This window comes from Cyprinodon tularosa, unplaced genomic scaffold, assembly GCF_016077235.1.
Source record: "Cyprinodon tularosa strain WSP-4 unplaced genomic scaffold, ASM1607723v1 ctg187, whole genome shotgun sequence".
NCBI lineage: Eukaryota > Metazoa > Chordata > Actinopteri > Cyprinodontiformes > Cyprinodontidae > Cyprinodon > Cyprinodon tularosa.
The window spans coordinates 2,394,259-2,414,175 of record NW_024038657.1 but is presented as its reverse complement, the minus strand read 5'-3'; the positions used below and the strand labels follow the sequence as shown (position 1 = coordinate 2,414,175).

General features: G+C 35.4%; 1 protein-coding gene across 2 annotated transcripts in view; it reads right to left on the bottom strand.

The window, feature by feature from the left end:
• Window positions 1-19,917, bottom strand: part of scube3 (signal peptide, CUB domain, EGF-like 3) — a 140,467-nt gene that overhangs the window by 86,900 nt on the left and 33,650 nt on the right. For both annotated transcript variants that reach the window (XM_038282662.1, XM_038282664.1), the window contains exons 2-3: window positions 6,914-7,036; window positions 871-996 (exon numbers count right to left, since the gene is read on the bottom strand). In XM_038282662.1, coding sequence (XP_038138590.1) covers window positions 871-996; window positions 6,914-7,036 — 249 coding nt within the window. The remainder of the gene's footprint in view (window positions 1-870; window positions 997-6,913; window positions 7,037-19,917) is intronic.

The window sequence follows — 19,917 nt, the reverse complement described above, 5'->3', positions numbered from 1 at the left end:
ATGCAGCTTGTTGAGTAAATGTGGGAGCAATACAAATGTGTTTCCAGAGCACCCACATGTTAAGTCTTTTTACCCTGATAACCGTTGATACATTTTTCAATCATCAGTTCAACTCAAAGCTAAACCTGCTGTAACAAGACAGCTTTTTCCTTCACAAAGAAATCAAAGAAGTAGCTTCATGCTGAAATAGTAGCCTGGAGAGAGATGATTTCTGAGGAGCAGCGGGGTCTGACTGGGGGGTTTCAAAGCAAAACAAAAGGAATGCAGGGTGGGGGAATGGTGAAGGAGCAAAACAGAGGAGGAGGATGGGGGTGGGTGGACGATGTCTATGTTAAGGTACTCCCAGCAGCAAGGGTGCTGTATTTCCTTTAATTTCAAAACAGTTTAAGCGTTGCAGGTCCAGTGTGAGGCCAGTTTGAATGGCTCACAGGTGAAATTTTACACCATGGGAAAAATTGGCAAATCACGGCTTGCTCTGAGCTCTCAGCTAAGAGTAAAGGTATCATAATTTTTTGTCCCTTTGATGCTGCTTTTATAAAAAAAAAGGTTTCAATTTTCTTTTTGTAAAAAGCATCTGTAGAATATCTGCTTTGTGAGCATAGAAATAGTTAATATCTGAAGCAGCATCTACTAAGAGACAAAACTAACATTCAGAAATGCCTCACTATTCTTGATATGACCATAGGCGTATTGTACAAAAAGGTTATTCAGCTTCAAAGCCAGAATCAGATCAAGTTTGAGACATATTTTAAATATACAGTACATCCTCATTTTATATAACAAGCTTTAGCTCTACAGGTAAGTAACTTGACAAAAAAATGTGCAGGAGAAATGCATACCGGAACTACGTATGCAAACAGATTTACTCACCGAGACAGTTGTGTCCATCATGGGCCAAACGAAAACCATCGTAGCAGGTGCACCTGTAATTTCCAGGGATGTTGATGCACTCATGGACACACCCTCCATTGTACTCAGTCGCACACTCATCAACGTCTAAAAGGAAATCAAAGGTTTACAGTTAGGTTCAAAGTTATTTTTTAAAAACCTTCATATTTGGCTCTAAAATTTGTTTCATTTGACCAAAAATATATTTCTAAACTGAAATTAGACAGAAAAGCTGCATTTCAATTTTTTAAAATAGAATTTTTAAATGCATTTGTCTTTCTAAATTACTCATAAAAGAACATGAACTGGAAATATAAGAAATGGAATTATAAAATGAATTGGCAAGGCAAAACTTCAAAGTTGCTACGTGAAAAAAAGAACAAATATAAAGATTTGCATAACTAAAACAATGGCTTGAAACAGTCAGCAAAAATTATTATTATTATTACATTAATAAATGTAAATTAAAATTGAGATTTTGTTTCATTATTTTAAGGAAAAAAAACAGATATAACTACTGTACATTGGGGGAGCTGGAAAAATATAAGCACAAGTTTAAATTCTGCAGAAGCGCTTTTTGCAGTGTAAATCCCAACCTCCTATCTATTTACTGGGAAATTAATTAGTAAGAGTGCACTACAGCTGCTTTAAAGAACTGCAGAAAAAAATAAAAATCTGAAGACAAAATTATCTTTTGATTTAGAAAGGATGGGGGAGTTGCTCAAAAGCTGAAGGCCATAATGAAAGGTGTTTTGAAAGCTTTCTCAATTTTAATTCTGATAGAAGCTTTGGAATCTGCATCTTCATCTGTGTCATAAAAAGACTGAGCAAGTGTTGATCTTATTCCCCAAATTAGATTTGATCAAGCCCAACACCATGCTTTCTCTTTAAAGGATGCTTTACATTTATTGGTACTCTTGGTAAATATATTTTAGATATTTTAGCAACAAGGACTTAGTATTTGTTTTGTTGTGAAACAAAGGAATAAACAGTCCAGAGGCATATCATGCCACTGCCGAGTAAGGTAGAGGTTCTGTGATGTTTACTCCTGAAAGTGTGCACAGCATGGAGAACTCTGTTATAAAACAGGTAATTTAAAACGTTGCTGGGGGCAGACAAAGTCAGCTTTTCTTGTTTTTATGATTTATAGTTTATGTATTATCTGTAACCTCATGCAGTTTCTTCATTTAATCTGCTTTAAACCAGTTATCCACTGCATATGCATTTTTTTAACAAACAATTGTGCAAAAAAAATAAATAAATAAATACAGTTTCTTACTGAGATTAGTGTTCCTTAGTGAGAATCTTAAGCGAACAGGCCCTAAGTGTTTTACTTGTACTACTTTGTATTTTAAAAGGTATAGTAGAGGATTTTCGTGAATAAAAAAAAACAAAAAAAAACTCCACTTAACAAAAGAAATGCACATCCACAACCCTGTACCCACTCTCGATACTAGGGGTTTGGGAAATAATCGTTTTGGCGATATATCGTGATATTCGGCTGCCCAATATAATATCGATCTCTCACTTCTTAGTATCGATTTATAAAAAACAATGGTTATATAAAACATTGATGGGAAAATGGGCTACCTCTGCACCACCACTCTGGCAGAAAGCGCTGTGGAGCCCTTTAACTGTGCGTGCAGCACCAAATCTGTATTGGAGGCAGTCACAGTGGAAGAAAACCCCAAACAACATGGATAATAATACCTAATCAATATTTTCTGATGAAAATATACAGCACTTGCTGTTTTATCTCATCATTTGATTTTGATAGCTGGGGAAAATATGGCAATATATAGTGATACTGCAATATCGTGATAATATCGTATCGTGACCCAAGTATCGCGACATGTATCGAATCGCAACACTCATGCCAATACTCACCTCTACTCAATACATGGTACAGGAGGGGTATGTACCTATTAAACGTGTGCAAATGCATTAAAAGTTGCTGTTTGCATCACTCATACAAGCTTACTTTCCAAAAAAAGATTTGCAATTTTTCTACTGAGTCAGACTCACCACCGGAAATTGAAAATGAGGACGAGCACGTAGGACGGCCATACGTAAACATATCACCAGAATGATTGACAATTAAGAGGACCAGTTATTCTGATGATCCACATGGAAAAAGAACATCCGCCACTATACATTTAAGCTTATTGTTAAAAGGTTACTACTGGTTTTTCAAAGAGAAGAAAGAGGTAGAGTCTAGACTGAATGCAGGGCTTAATTAAAGTGATGAGTAGAGAAATTATGAGTCTTCAGTGAAGCACTGTGCTTGTGTGTTAACCATGTCCTTCACTTATTCACTTTGCCAAAGTGATGCGACTGATATAGCTCCAAGTGTGGAAAAAAAATACTCAGCTGAAAATCTGTCTAAAACTCGATGCCCTAGCATTGACTTCAGTATTGACTAAAAGAAAACTGCATTTGATTGTGCCAATAGGTTCCAAATTATCCATTTTAGGGCCATAACTATGATAATAAATCTAAAACAAATACATCCATGTATTTAAAAATGTTAAGCAGCTCCATTAAAATGTAGTTCTTTTGATACTAAAGAGCACAAATTACCCCATTTTACTTTGAACTTCCCAAATCAGTACATCAGTCGACAAACAAGCTGGGGCGAAAAGCTGATTCACCTGCTACTGATGTAACTTGGACACCCGCCACTGTTTTTCAGGCTTTTATAGTTTAGTTTTTAAAGCCTTATAATGACAGCCAAGGTTTTATGCTACATTTATTCTCTAAGGTTTTGATCAAATTCATGCCAAGACATTCCTATTTCCCCACTTGGAATTTTATTACAGGCAGCATCTGCAAGTATCAACAGCATTTTACTTAGCACAGGACATAAAAAAAACCTCTGCACCATTACGCAGAGAACAAAGTCAGTGGCAAAATATGCAGCTAGTCATACGAAACATATTTTTGGCCAGGACACAAAAGACACAGCGCTTTTAAAGCAAACAAAATAATTTCACGAGCATGTATGCAGTCAGAAAGGAATCTGGTACAAAATTAGTCCTGACATTATTTACAATGATGGCATTACAAACACACTATAAATCACGGACATAATACACATAATGGAAGTTTTGTGAGCTTAAGTAGATAAAACTGGAGAAATAGGGTTAATAAAAGAAAAAAAAGATGTGTTGGAAAGCTGGTAAGAAAGTAGATTGTTATGACAACCTAAGTGGAGTTATGATTAGTGTTAAGAGGCCAATATAGGAAACCCAAACAAGGTCTGAGAATTTAGATTACCTCCACTTATTACTAGCAACCGTTTCCACAAAAAACAACAACAACAAATCCCTGGTGTTAGTCTCCTTTTAAAGGCCAGTTCTTTAATGGATGAATCAAAAAAGACAGCTGTTAACATCAGATTATTGTAATTGTGCACTATTTTAGAGAATGATATTAAAATGACTTAACTTTCTGCTATGTTACTCAGATTTTTTTATGTTTAGAATAATTCAAAATAGAATCTTATAAAAAGATAACCTGTAGTAATTTTATTTAAAAAAGATTTCCAGAATCCAGTGAATGATTTTTCTTCCTTCAAGCTTGATTAGATCAGGTTGTCTTGTTGGCATTGACCATAACTATTCAGGAGGCAGTATCATTAGAAACCTCTGTAATGCCTCTTTAAGGCTGCTCTGTCATCCTGTTGTCATCAGGAAGAAGCACCCTATGATCTCACATCATGTACTCTCACATGAGGAATTTCTTTAAAACGCTGAAAAATGACGGGGTGCGCAGTGCTGGTTTCTACACATATCTTGCAAATAAACAGTATTGTGCAAAATGATTCCTTCTTTCTAGACTTTACAATAAACAAAATATTTCTTTGTTAGTTTTTGTGATCGAGCAGCACAAAGCAATGTTTAACTGTAAATTAGAGGAAATATAATAGACACTTTTCTAGCTATGCCACAAAGAACAATGCATTTTATGAGTACATTTTTAATGACGTACCTTCTAAAGTCAAAATGTTAGCAAGAAGAGTCCAGATGAGTTCAAGTAAATATTAGTATAAATAGAGCTGCTATGCATTTATGCTGAGATAAAAGCCTCACAGGCCATAACATTGCCCTCAAAGATTAGAGAGTGTTAAGAAACAAAGAGCATCCTTAAAACCAAACAACACACCAGACAGGATTTTTTTTCAGTCAAGTCAAAAGCAGGGTTAAATTACCTAACAGTATCCCAAGATTTCAAAATCTAATAAAGATCTGTTACAGTCCAGATGATCAAGGCGCAACTGCAAAACTATCATTTAAATCCTTTACTGTTACTCAGGGATGGAGTTTCTTTACAATACTAGAATGAAAAATATACAAGCACAATGCACAATACAATGAAATATAATACATACTATCTGATCAAACTGTATAAGTATTAAATCATATTTGCAAAACTGTTCAGAGGTTTGCAGTGAGTAGAAAATATGGAGAATTATGCAGCTAAAAAAAGATGAAGTTATTCGGCATGTTCACCAAAACTCTTTATGGAGGTAAGGTAAGAAGAACAAAATAAGTCAGTCTAAAATATTTAAGAAGAAATAAAGTGGACAAGGCAAACATTGTGGTTTGTGCTTTGGTTTGGTTGAATGACACAAAAAATGTTGGAATAAAGGTTACACTTTGTGTCAGGAAGATATCACAGAAAATTACCTTAGACACATCATTGTGTTTAAGGTAATGGGGTGGGAAGCATGTTGGTGGCAGCACCATGTTTTATCTCAGTTTCTAAAGCTGCAAGAAAAATATCTACATGGACTTGGAGCTGTAGCGTCTATGAAGCTATTGGCGAAGTAGTGAATAAGTAAAATACAAAGCCTTATAAAATACATTAAGACTTAAAAAAATACCCAAAGGTTTAAGGAGTCACCTAAAGTTACATTAATTTAGTCTTTAAACAACACTAAATGTCAAATGTGTTGTCTTAAAACAAGACTAAAATAAAAAATTATTTTTAGCTAAAAATAAATAACATTTTTTACCATTCAATTAGTGAAAATTGAATTATTCCATAATGCCTTTTTACAAGCTTATACAAAAGATTATATGTTATACATAGTCTGAGCTTTAGTTGTTAAAGCCTCAATGACAAAAGTATAGTTAAAATTACATTTAATTTAAAAAAAAGCTGATCGCCTGGAGGACTGCCCCCATTAATGCTCTCATACAAAAAGTTTAAGATAAAACAAATAGTGGGTCAGCCTATCTCTGCAGAACAATCAAAAACCTCAGTGCAAGGTGACTGCAGTCAGCCAAAAAGTTTGTTCATGGGTTGTAACAACATTCACCATAATACTTTGATATATTTTAATTTGATGAATGTTGGTTTTGAATTTAGCTTATCTCATCCTTCAGAAGCTAAACTAACCTGCACTTCAATGAAAGCTGAAATATTTTACAACAGACTGAAACTTTTATGACCTGAGGCCGAAAGCCACGAAAAGCACCCTGTCAAACACATGAAAGAGTAATGTAGGTTTAAAACAAACAGTATTGTGAAATATGGTTGTTATACTGGCAGTAATAAAAATTGTTGGGTATAATGATCTGAGGGCTTTGCGCAAAACTAAAAAGGCTAGAAAAACAACTATTTGGGGGTAAAAAAATACTGCTGCTGGCAGTGCGTATATCCCTGACAGCTTGGCAGGCCTTCAAACTGCTGTTTCAGCTGCTATCTTAATTTTCTCCTCAAACATATGTAGGAAATTTACTGCTTCATTTCATCTTGTCACAAAGGAGCACTCTGCACCTGGATTCCACTTTCTTCTGGTTGTAGCTCTTTCAGTTATTCCTTCTCCCTTGTGGAAAAATAGTAAACCTAATGAATTATTTCAGCTGAGACAGAACCTCGTATCCAGACTGTCACCGGCCTTAAAAGCGTATATAAAGCTGTACAAGGCAATATATTGCAGTGTAATGAACATTGCACCCAGGCTTGCACAGAAAGTTACAGTGTTTTAAACTCAGACTCCAAACGTAGTGGGACTTACCTTCACAGTGTTTACCATCTCCTTTGTAGCCTGACTTGCAGATGCATTTATAAGATTTTGGGGTGTTTTGACAGATGGCATCAATACTGCAGTTGTCAAGAGCCTCGGCACATTCGTCCACATCTAGGTAAGAATAGAGAGAAGAGATAAGTTGTTACCAGTTAGCACTGATTTGCAATGGATCCAGCAGACTTGTTGAACACTAGAAGAGAAGACACTACCTGGAAGATTGATAATAAACACAAACAACCTTCAATGCACATAAATCTAGTGCATGTGCTATGTCTACAAAATTATTTCAGTCAAGCAGAATCCTAAAAATATAAATCACAAGAAAATGCCAGCTTCTAACCTAACCACTTGAGGCGTTTTTGGATGGCAAAAAAAAAGAAAAAGGTGAAAGCAGTAGACTAGTTGGTTTCAAAACTTGGAGCATTTTGAGAGGTGTTGCTAATTTAAATTCAAGTGAAGATGAGGCTCCTGACTAAAAATAGTTCACCTCTTCCAAAGGGCCATATGTCAGTTAATGTGTTCAGCATCTAGTTATGACGCCATTAGCTAGATTAAATCTGTCTAATCAGTGGGAAGACCTTGTTCAACAATCTTTTCCAATTCAATAACTTTTATCTTCTAAGAAAATGTAACAGCCAGAGGTGAAAATGAAGAACTTCTCAGTAAAGCTGATGAGAATAAACTGCAGTCTTTTTCTACTCATGTAAGAACCTAGATTCTGAGAAGTAGTCATCTCTTAAGACACACATTTATTGGCCCTGTAAAAGTCTCACTGTATAATAAACTTAATTACGCTATAATTTTAACATGTTTGCTTAATAAATAAATAAATAGAAAAGTACTTTTTATATCTTATTGCTTTTATTCAAAATAAAAACGACGCAATTTCCTAGTGCTCAAATCACATAGAACAGATAGAACATAGAACTCAAAGCACATTTTTTACAGCTATAGCTATACCTTGCACTTAGACCAGGGGTGGGCAACTCCAGTCCTGGAGGGTCTGTATCCTGTAACTTTTAGATGTGTCCTTGACTTAACACACCTGAATTAAGTAAATAGATAATTAAAAGGACTCTGGAGAAATTTTTTGCATACTGGGGAGGTAATGGGCTCTATGCACAGCTCCACTACTTCCTGAATTTAAAGCAGCTCCTTTGTTTCCTGTCTTTCATTACTGGACGAACTGATTGATCCAGGTGTGTCTGGCCAGTTACTTAGGTCATACACACCTGGATTAATCAGTGCATCCAATCATGAAAGACAGGAAACAAAGGAGCTGCTTTAAATTCAGGAAGTAGTGGAGCTGTGCATAGAGCCCATTCAACCATTTCCTGGTCCAACACACCTGAATCAGGTGTGTTGGACTAGGGATGCATCTAAATGTTGCAGGAAACCGGCCCTCAAGGACTAGAGTTCCCCACCCCTGACTTAAACAGACAGATGTTTTGTCCCAATAGGAAAATTTTGCTTACTGACTAGAATGCATGTCTGTGGCTTTTTATATATACTTATAAGAAAGAAAAACATGAACAAGGAGATAATCAGCTTAGAACTAACATGTATATATGTATATATATATATATATATATATATATATATATATATATATATATATATATATATATATATATATATATATATATATATATATATATATATATATATTAGTGCTGTCAATCGATTAAATTTTTTTAATCGCGATTAATCGCATCAATGCCTGAGTTAACTCGCGATTAATCGCATTTTAATCGCAAATTTTTTTTCTGATTGAAAATCATTTAAATACTCTCGATGACATACAAAAAATGCATACAGGCTAGGTTTGTGCCAATGTTCTTTTTTTTAAATGAGAACAGGTCACAGATACTGATTTATGCCATAGAAACATATGGCAAGAAGATGGGGAGGCATGTAGCAAAAAATAACAAATATGTAGCCAAAAAAAAGGCCCTGAAAACAGGCTGATGTAAAAGACAGTCTTTACAGTTAATACAGTCTTTTGAACAAAGACAAGCATTTTACCCTACTGCTATAAAATGCAGTACAGTTAACATTAGATGTTAATTAACCAAGATAATAATGAACAATTTTCAATCAATACATCAAAATCAATAGACCGACATCACTAGATGGAGGTAGTCTATGAAAGTTACTTTTCAGACTCTTAACAAAAATGAGAACACACACCCACCCACCCACACACAGACACACCCACCCACCCACACACAGACACACCCATCCACCCACCCACAGACACACAGGATACCGACCTGTGACAGCAAGAGTGCCGTAGCAGATTCCATTTCACCTCAGTAATCTGTTTTCTCAGCGTATTTCAGGTTGCTACTAGTTACCAGACACTCAACTTGTTTGTTGGTGGTGGGGCTTAAAGAAAAGGCACTAGCGCTACCCAGTGTATGAGCGTCTTTTTTCCTTGAGGAGCTCCGCTCTCGAAGCCTATGAGAAATGCATAGACTGGGGGAAAATAGCCCCGCCTCCCCGCAGGCTGCAGCGGGATGTACTTGGAAAATTGTACCATAAAACCACATAGCGTTAATCTCACGTTAAAAAAATTATCGCCGTTAAAATGGCCTCGCGTTAACGCGATAATAACGCGATAATTTTGACAGCACTAATATATATACATGCAAATTTCTGCAGATTCATCAATCAAACTATGACTAAAACATGTTATCAAAGAAACATAAAGGTTTGCCATGTTAAGACCTGTTTTATATAAGAAATAGTAATGTAAAATCAATTAAACCTTTTGAATCCGTCTGAATGTTTGTTTTGACTGGGCGCGTAGCAATGCCTTCTACCAGATGGTATAAGTTAAAAAGTAGAAATTAAAGGATGTAGTTGAGACAAGAGCCTTGTTTCAACCGCTGACTGACAGTGTAGAGCAATAGTTGGGGGAGGGGCAAGATGGTGTTATTCTATTATCTAAGTGGCTGAGGTAAATTTACATCAATCCAGCACTTTCTCAGACTCACTAAAAGGGGTTAAGCTGCAGGGATTATGAGACACACAATTTTACCCATTTTAAAATCCAACTTGTTTTTACATTTTCAAGGCTTGACAACAGTAATTAACCTTTGTGAAGGTATATATTGCACTTGTCACTCATAATAACAAACATAAATTTGTATAAAAACATTTTTTTTATGAATAAGTTCTTAAAAACTCTTTATTCACATCTAGTGTCAAATACATCGTTGGGAAATTTTCTGGGAATAAACACCAAGCTACAGACCAACTTGTACATTCTTGTCGACTAAAGGCTAAAATCTTTATATAATTCCTAAAATGGTCTTTGGCCAGCGCCCTAAGAGACATTAAGTGTACTGTAGTATAATCTTTAATCAAAGAGGAATGTTTAACCAATATCTAGTCAGAAAGAAAAAATGCTCAGGAGAAAAAGAAAATGTTCAAACTCTGGACTAAGCTTAAATTACAAAGAAGCCAATGCTAAAAGACAAGAATGGAAATGGATTTAACCAGAAGCAAGATCAGGTTTGCCTGTGCAGAGCTCCTAATCTCCCCAAATCCCAGTTAACTAGCCCAGGTGTTTAGGATTACCCCCCTACACACATGGGAAGGACGGCCTAATAGGGTTTACAAAGCTCTCGAAATTCACTCTTATCACAAGCCCTGCACAGGAACTCCCTGAGCCCAATGGGAAATGACCTCCAACCTAAACCCCTGAGCTTAGGACATCAGCTATATCTGCCTATAGACTGCAGGCAGTAGGAAATGACAGGAAAACAGCAGCAGAATATCAAGTATTTTTGAAGTTTATATCAAAATACCTAAAATATTAATCAACAGAATACATATACCGGTAGATATATATTTCTAGAGATAGAGTTAGCGAGAGAGAAGTCCATCTGTACTGGTTGTACCAAGACAAGAGCTGACAGAAACAAAGACAGTTTGGACATAATTCAATACATATAACCCAGCTTTTTTTTTTTTGTTGAAGGGGTACAAAGTAATACCTCCACCCACCAGCCAAATATGCAACACCAAACGAAACGATCCTATTACCTGTATTAGACAAAAAAAAAAAAAAAAATGAAATAGTTTACCCAACTGATTCTGAACTCTTATCACGGCTTCTTGACCTCTTTCATTTAAATGACCCAGCAACAAACAGGACTGCCTTGCAGAACTACCAGAGGTCAATAAACCCAGCATTTTTATGAGCACAGGATGTTCCTGCTTAGGGCTGTAACTGTACATGTATTCATAGCCATGGTTTTCACGATGGGCTTTTCGTTTCAGAATGAATGTGTACTGAACTGATGCTGGACTTTTCAAACTTACACAGTCTTCAAGTTTGTAAGCTTGATATTTTTCCACACTATTGCAAAGGAAGTGACACCACAACAAAAGAGCAAGCAAATAGACAACTATTTTAGTCACTATTTTAATTAACTTTTCTTTTTGCCAACATGCTTGGTGGCAAGAGCTGCCATTAAGTGATTTCAAAAACTAACAAACGGTTTAAAAGCATGAAAAGGCTGTTAAATGTAGAGCACAATATTTTGCCACTAATATTGGTAATGGTCGATGTTGGCCAGTTTTAAGCATATTGGTATTGGTCCGATATGGAAAACTTATTTTCATGTAGTTGCTTTTTTTGTTCTAGGAGGGAGAGTGGAGAAGATTGATCATTTGGTATTTGTTTGTGCATGCAGTAGTGGTTGTTAATCAGCTCAGGATTGCGTTTAAATAAAGCAGACAAGCATTGTCAGCATTATAGTGAAAAATATTTATATCAGGAAATATAGGTTGTCAGCCATAACGGCCAATATGAGATATTGATATCAGCCCAGACTTTAGTAACAGTGCATCCCTAGTTAAAGGAATAGTACACCCAAAACATGATTAGCCTTCATTTTCTACTCACCCCCCTGCTGAACAACACTCTGGAGTACTTTTTTGATATTTCAAATGCATCTGGAGATCTGGGAGGCTTCTTGCTGTCTGCTGACATTCAAATAATGGAGGTCTATGGTGCCCGAGGCAGAAAGGTCCATAAAAGTCCACAAAAAACGTGTCAATATTCCTCCATACTGCTCGTCCAATGTATTCCAAATGTCCTGAGTGGGTAGCGTCCATAATTTACTCGAAACGAAGTCATTTAGAATGTTTTTAGAGCATAAACAGTAGTGTATAGGATTTCCTAAAACCGCGTTCACGAGTCTACGGAAAACGCGGCAGACCAAACCAGACGAAAGTGCGCATTCAGCTCGGCAAAGAACTCATGCTCTTCCTCAACACTGAAGTCCTCAGACATTTTTCTTTCGTTGTTTCTTTCTTTGCACAGGTAAACAGCACATTTCTTCTTCTACGCTTGCATTATCGGCAGAGCAGACGCTGAATGCGCACTTTCATCTGGTTTGGTCTGCCACGGTTTCCGTAGCGTCGTGAACGCGCAGGCGTGCGCTTTTAGGAAATCCTATACACTACTGTTTAGGCTCTAAAAACATTCTAAATGACTTAGTTTCGAGTAAATTCTGGATGCTACCCACTCAGGACACTTGGAATACATTGGACGAGCAGTATGGAGGAATATTGAAACGTTTTTTGTGGACTTTTATGGACCTTTCTGCCTCGGGCACCATAGACCTCCATTATTTGAATGTCAGCAGACAGCAAGAAGCCTCCCAGATCTCCAGATGCATTTGAAATATCAAAAAAGTACTCTAGAGTGTTGTTCAGCATGGGGGTGAGTAGAAAATGAAGGCTAATCATGTTTTGGGTGTACTATTCCTTTAAAGGTTATGCCAATACGCATCATCCTTTTAGTCCAGTCACTTATTAGGATGTTTGAACTTTGGTTTCTTGAATTAGGGGTACATTGACTTAAACATTTTGTACACTTGATTTATAGTACTTAGATTGGTGATAGCAACATAGTAAATAGCAGTAGACCCAGGTAATGATTCAAATTTCAAGAATCAAATAATAAATCCAATATATAAATCAAATTCTCAAGATTTAAAATTGATTTCTTTTCGATCTTATCTGAGCTGATTAAACCCCAGATTTGATCTGAAAAATGTCTCTGGCAGTAACCTGAAATTATGTACCTGTTTAGTTATGCAATGTATTGATACTAATTAAAAGCAAATCAATAAAATAATGGTAGTAAACTTAAATGTTTGAGTTAGAAATAGCCTGTCAAAAAATTATATAATCAGAAGTCAAAATACATTTTTTTTTTTATCAATCTTTGGTTATACAAATCAATCTTAAGGAAATTATATAAGAATCAGTTAGCATTGGAAAATGTATCTTTTTAAGTGGCACATTTATCTTGAATTTGGTGAGATGCCCTACAATAGAGCTTTAGAAATTCTCTATAAAAGTATGTTTTCTCCTTTAGCAAGAGGTTCCTCGGTTTGAAAAAAAAGGGCATGAAAGAGGAATCAGTTTTCTTCATGCTTTTACTTCTTGACCCGAGAACATTATATACAACAACCACTGAAGTAAACTTTATGATCTCCAAAGTGTGGGAATTATTATTATTTTTTTTTTTTTACTTTTCTTGAAGCAAAAATTCAGGTATTACAAAATAAATCATTATTCAGCAGCATGAAAATTTTAAACAAAGAGAATTCATGGTTTTTACAGAACTCAAACTTTAGAGTATAAAAGGCTATTTTTTTTAAAGAGTTTATGGATCTCCCTTTTACAACATTAATCTAGGGAAAGTTTGTTTTATGGCCGTAGTAAAAGCTCTCAATGCACTATAGTAAGAAGGAGCCATGGGGAAGAGAGTTAGTCGTTATCAATTTTCTTAACAATATTCTAGACAAAAGTGGCACAGATAGCATTATACACCAGCATTAAACCTAATAATCTGAACACTGAATAATGACTGATATAAAAAAAATTGGAATTGATTAAAAAAAATGAAGTCAAAACTGAAAAATCAATACATTGAACACACCTGAAATCAGTACATAAATATATAGAGCATGGTGACCATATATTAAATCTTTATATAAAATTAAAGCAATTAGGCTCAGTCATGCTTAAATACATAGGTGAGTGTTTTCACTAGATAAACCCATTTTTCTAAGAGCAAAGTTAATTTCCTTTGATATTCTTAAGATATTGAGCTCTTGTGTCTCATTCGTTGATTAACGTTTTTAAGTTGAAACCAACAATTAAAAAAAGAAAATGCAATTTTTTTACTTTTATTTCATAAAATAATAAAATAAAATGGGAAACAGTTCCTATTTACAGTTCGCATATGTTGATTTGCAAACTCAACAATCAGCTATTCAGTGTTTCATTTTGAAAATGTATTTTTACAGACCAGAAAGCACCTTTGCAAACAGTAAATAAGTACATAAACCAGCTGACATTAACCCCTATGTGTCTGTCCCAAACTCTAAAAACAACCTCCTTAGAGCCTGAAACAATAGAATAAAATAAACATTAAAAATATCAAGAAACAAATTGCTCAAAGCTTTTGGGTCAAAAAAATCATCTTGTTTTTTGCCTTTTTTATTTTCCATGGTCTGCCTATATGAGCCTGTGGTGTTTTTTTTACCAAGTAACATTGTTTATGAGAAGGTGGTTCATGCTTTGCAAGTTTCCATTAAACTATTTAAGGTCACAGAAGCTCCTTCAACCTAATATTGATTATTTTTGGAAGAAAAACAACAGCTCCCCACAGAAGGAGGGTCTTTGATTCTGTTTTCTAAGGTAGGCGCAATGGAGTTCAGGTCAGGAAACGTTTTCTAATAGAGGAGGTATTAATCACAGCAGAGTATCTGTCTTACTGTCAGGGTTCTTAGTGCCAAATCTCTGTGATAAGATTTATTGCTGTAGAAGCTGAAATAATTCCTCTTTTCATCATGTTATTAATGTTCCTCTCTCAAGCACTTGTTCATTTAATCTTTCTGGTCAGCAAGGAATATTAACACGTTCAGATGCATACAAAATCTGAATTTGGGATAGGAATTTCACAAAAACAGAGATGGAGGACTTACCTGGAGAGCAGTCTCATTTTTAGAATGAATACTGCAATAATCCAATAGATATCACAAACTTACAACATACATTATTAAGTATTCAGAACAGTTCTCACCTTTTCTGTTTCTATATTTTCTAAATCAGGTTTGGTACTTTTACTGGCTGCTGGCTGCAAAATAGCTAGACTGTTCCCTGGCTTATGAGTCTTGGATGTTATATAACTTCCATTTTGATACTTAGCTTCAATGAACTTGCATGGCAGAGAGGAGCCAGTTCCCTATGTAGGGCATTAAATAATACAGCTTCTGTTTTTGCCGACTCCACCTGAGCTAATAAAATCATACAGTTAAACCCTCCATTTATACTTCTTTCCTTTTTTATGTTTGAAATGTGTATTTGCAGGACTTAAGAGGTACAATTTGGGGTCAACCCTTAACAGCTTACTTGTTCAGGCAGGAACAATAAAGACAAATGCAACTTCTATGCACACTATTCTCTAGGGTCAATTTATAGCTACAAAAATGTAACTTAAAAAACAAAACAAAAAATGTCTGCAGTGAAAAGGAAAACAAACTCAGCACAGAGATTTGATACCTAGATTTAATCCAACTACACTGACAACCATTTTTCAAAGTGCATCCTGTCTATAAATCTCTTTCACTAAAAATGCAGGAGCCCAAAACCAAATGTATAGTGTTGTATATAAATCTTTAAGCTTTCAGGTTTCTTCTGTGATTGATTCTTCTTTTGAAAAAACATGTCTACATCTTAAAAGGGATATTAATTCCAGACTAAATTAATTCATAAAGCAATGTAAAAGAACTGCATTAAAAAAATCTGACAGAAATCTTACAAAAGATTTAAAGGAGAAGTTCGGTTTTTAACACTTTTAGCCCATTTTCTGTAGTGTCCAGGATGAAATCGAATGATCGACACCAAAATTTTGACAATTGGTCCTGTCTCTGCTTTTTGGCTCATTTAGAATCCACCTCTGGCTGCTTCAGAATGGCTTCCTTAAACGTTCTTTTTTTTTAATATGCTACTCACCGGGTCGTCAGCGCTGTTCAATGACGTTCCAAAAAAAGTTTCGTGAAGAAAAAACGTTCCTGTAGTGTTTTATTTAGCATTTTGTAAATCCCATTGAGTTCTGTTGGAATAGTCAATATTCCCCTGCCACCGGAAACGGAAATGGGGCCTGTTTACACAGTTGTAGTCTTTTCGCTTCACTCTGTGTACTCCGACGTCGAGAATCAAGAATCCACCTTTCGTATTCCATTTTCAGAGTTTTTTAAAGTGTTTAACAGAGACGTTAGCATCTCGACGTCGGAGTACACAGAGTGAAGCCAAAAGACTACAACTGTGTAAACAGGCCCCATTTCCGTTTCCGGTGGCAGGGGAATATTGACTATTCCAACAGAACTCAATGGGATTTACAAAATGCTAAATAAAACACTACAGGAACGTTTTTTCTTCACGAAACTTTTTTTGGAACGTCATTGAACAGCGCTGACGACACGGTGAGTAGCATATTTAAAAAAAAGAACGTTTAAGGTTGTTTTAAGGACATTATTGGACATGCTCTATGGAAGCCATTCTGAAGCAGCCAGGGGTGGATTCTAAATGAGCCAAAAAGCAGAGACAGGACCAATTGTCAAACTTTTGGTGTCGATCATTCGATTTCATCCTGGACACTACAGAAAATGGGCTAAAAGTGTTAAAAACCGAACTTCTCCTTTAATAAAATTAAAACAATAATTGGCAAATCCTTGTTGATCTTCTATAGTTAAATAAAAAAAAATAGGTTTTTAGAGGAGTTTTAAAAGCTGGCTGTTGTGGAGCCTCTCTAATGTGCATGGACAGACCATTTCACTGCTGAGGAGCAGCAACACAGAATGCCCTTCTCTCTCTGAGCTTTCTCCTAGTATAATCTAAGCAAATGTCTTGCCATACATTCTACTTTGTGATCTTTGGTTAGTCAGCAGCATTCATAGGTCCATAAATTCTCTCCCTTTAACAAGAGGTACTTTAAGTAAATATGAAAGCAGCCTTTGTGTTCTTGCCACCGCTACTTTACTTTAAACTGTCCCATGGATGCACCTGTCTCAGATGCACCTACCTCCTTTGAATAATGAACACTCACCTTAACTAGGAAAAGGTATGCCCACAGTAACTGTATTCTAGGTACTTTAATGACCTATAAAGGAAATTATCAACACCCTCTTGATAGGACACTGCTAACAAGGTTATTTACATGTAACTGTTTTCTGATGTTTGGATAATGGCTCTCCATGTGATTTGTTTGTGTCCCAAAGCCTTTCAAATGGCTTATATAACTTTCCAGACTAATAAATGTAAAAGACTGATCATACAATTCTGTATATCTTAGCATAATCTGTTAGTTTTTAAAACATTTAGCCTAAAAACGTCATCAGACAGGCTTAATAAACAGGTAAATTACACCTGTATGATGATGTTAAAATGTTACCTTAAAGCAAGATGAATTGCTGCAAGATTTGTGAATTCACAAACTTCCGAAAATACATGTTGCCAGAAGCCAACAGATGCATTTGGCCTCGATACGGTCAATGAAATTCAGTAACGTATGTGATGTCAAGGAGTTCACCAGAGGCGGAAGGCTGAAGCGAAAAAAAAACATGGCTCTTGAGATGTGTATTTAATAATTCTAGATCTTTTACTTAAGAAGGGTAGTTATATATAATGTTGAAAAATGATCTCTTTTTCTTCTACTTGTCTTTGAACAGGAATAAAAACAGAGTATTTCATACTGCTGCAATGTTTGATTTTATTTTTAATTTTTTTGTCCACATAATGCTAGAAGGAAAATTTGTTTAAAAAATAATTTCTTTCAATAATTTCTTTTCAATTCTCTTTTAATTTTTTTTTTCAAAACGTCAAAACTTTTATATAGTACATTGTAAGTTTTCTAAATGAACAAGTGGTCCAGGAGTTCGAACATCCTGTCTATTCTGTGCAATTATAACATCTGTTGTCTACATGTGGTCAGCAAAGGAGGGGCCTAGGCAATCTCTGTGTACTGATGCTGACAACCAAACTTATCCTTAAAATCATTAGAAAATTATTTGAAGTTGTTCAATCCCAACATATTTTCTATTAACATCATTTTTTTATTAGCCTAAGCTTCCATTCATATAAATTATACAAAAACAAAACAATAGCTTACTAATACTGCTCACTTTGCAATAGGAAAGCAATTAGCAACAATACATGAAACAATAGGCATCATTCTATTCTACTTGATTCTATTCTGCTCTAAATCCTGGATTTTCTATTTGAGATAGTGTATTCCTTAAATTTAAGAAAGGCCATTATCTGTTGTCATTGTTCAGATTTCTTTAATGAAACTGCAATGTAGAACAACTTTGTTGTAAAACACATTTTATCCACTATTTGCATTTCTTAAAAGTTGCAATGTATAAATAATTAACAAATCAAACGTTATTCTGTTCAGTGCAATTCTAGTGAAGTAGTAACTACCTGAAAAAAGCTAATAAAAAGCAATACATTAGTCACATTTGGAACATTTCGCTAGAGGCAAGTGGATGTATTAACATTGGCAACCCTAGGTATCAAACCCGATACCAAGAGTATTATATTTTATTATATTCCTCGTACGTATAACAACATGGGACAAATCGCATTCCTAAATGGTTCAACACAGAATGCAATATTTAAATGAAAAATAAAGAACAGTTGTGTATTTTACAGGATTTGCCATAAATCTGCTCTAAAATTAAAGAACACAAAAGAGCGTCATTTTCCCTCAGTTGGCCCGTATCAGTGTACACACAAATACTCCGACCCTGTAAGTGGTGGGAAGACAGCATAAAATGAAGAGACGCCACAAAAAAAGCAGTTTGAGTGGCAGTGAGAGGAGCACTGGCAGTGACCTAACCGATGTATATTTGCTCCTCTACTCGGAAAATTAGCTTAAAAGCAGGCTTATTCTTGATAAAGGCTGCCCACAAATTGTGTTCAGCAAAGTTGTCAAAAGAAAAAACAAAACAAAAAAAGAACTGCATTTCAACTTTGCCAGATTCAAGTCAAATGTCTCTCTGTTTGCTTAGAATATCAGGGAGTATGATCAAAACTTCATCATGACAAAGGTTAATGTAGTATTCAGATCTTTACTGAAATAGAAGTACTTATACTTGTGCTTGGATAGGAGAAACCTAGAATAACTGCATGCCTATTCCCACACTGTTACTTTTTAGAGATCTCAAAAACTGCAATTAGTGCTGCCATTAACTCCCCCCTCTCCCTTTTCTCTGCATAGAAACTAAACCTTGCACATTGTGTTTGTTTGGCTACATTCCATGTATAGGAAGGGAGCAAAAGTGAGGTCCTAAGACCAATAACAAATGATGCTGTCTTTTCATCCCACAGGTTGGAGTACTGACTTAGAGATTTTCTCTTTCACCACAGCAAAAAACCGAAACATAGGAAGTCCCCCTGGCCCAGTGCTTCCAGACTGTGTGTCTTCCCAACCTCAAGCCTAGGTTAACGTCTCAATTGCTGAATTTCATAGAAAGATAACATTTCACTCTTTGCATTTAAAAAATGTGTTGAATTACAACTAGAATGGATAGAAGAAACGAAAATAATATTTAAAGTAAAACATTTTGATTCAGGTAACTGCCAATATAATAAATACACTTGGAAAGATGACACTTCCAATTACGCCAAGGTCTTTAATAAATCCATTTGCTGTACTCCATCTGTTTATTTGTAGTGTCTGTGTTGTGTGCACAGCTGCATGTTACATTTACTGCCACGTAGTCATCTCTAAAAAAAAAAAAACTAGAGCCATACAAGCATCATGGTTTGATGGCAATCATTTGAAAAAAACTCATTTGGTTGCTTGTACTTTTTGTTCGTAATTGAATCATCTGCATCATTCTCATCTGTATATTCATTGTAAAAGCCACACAGGAATAAGATCCTTTGCATAG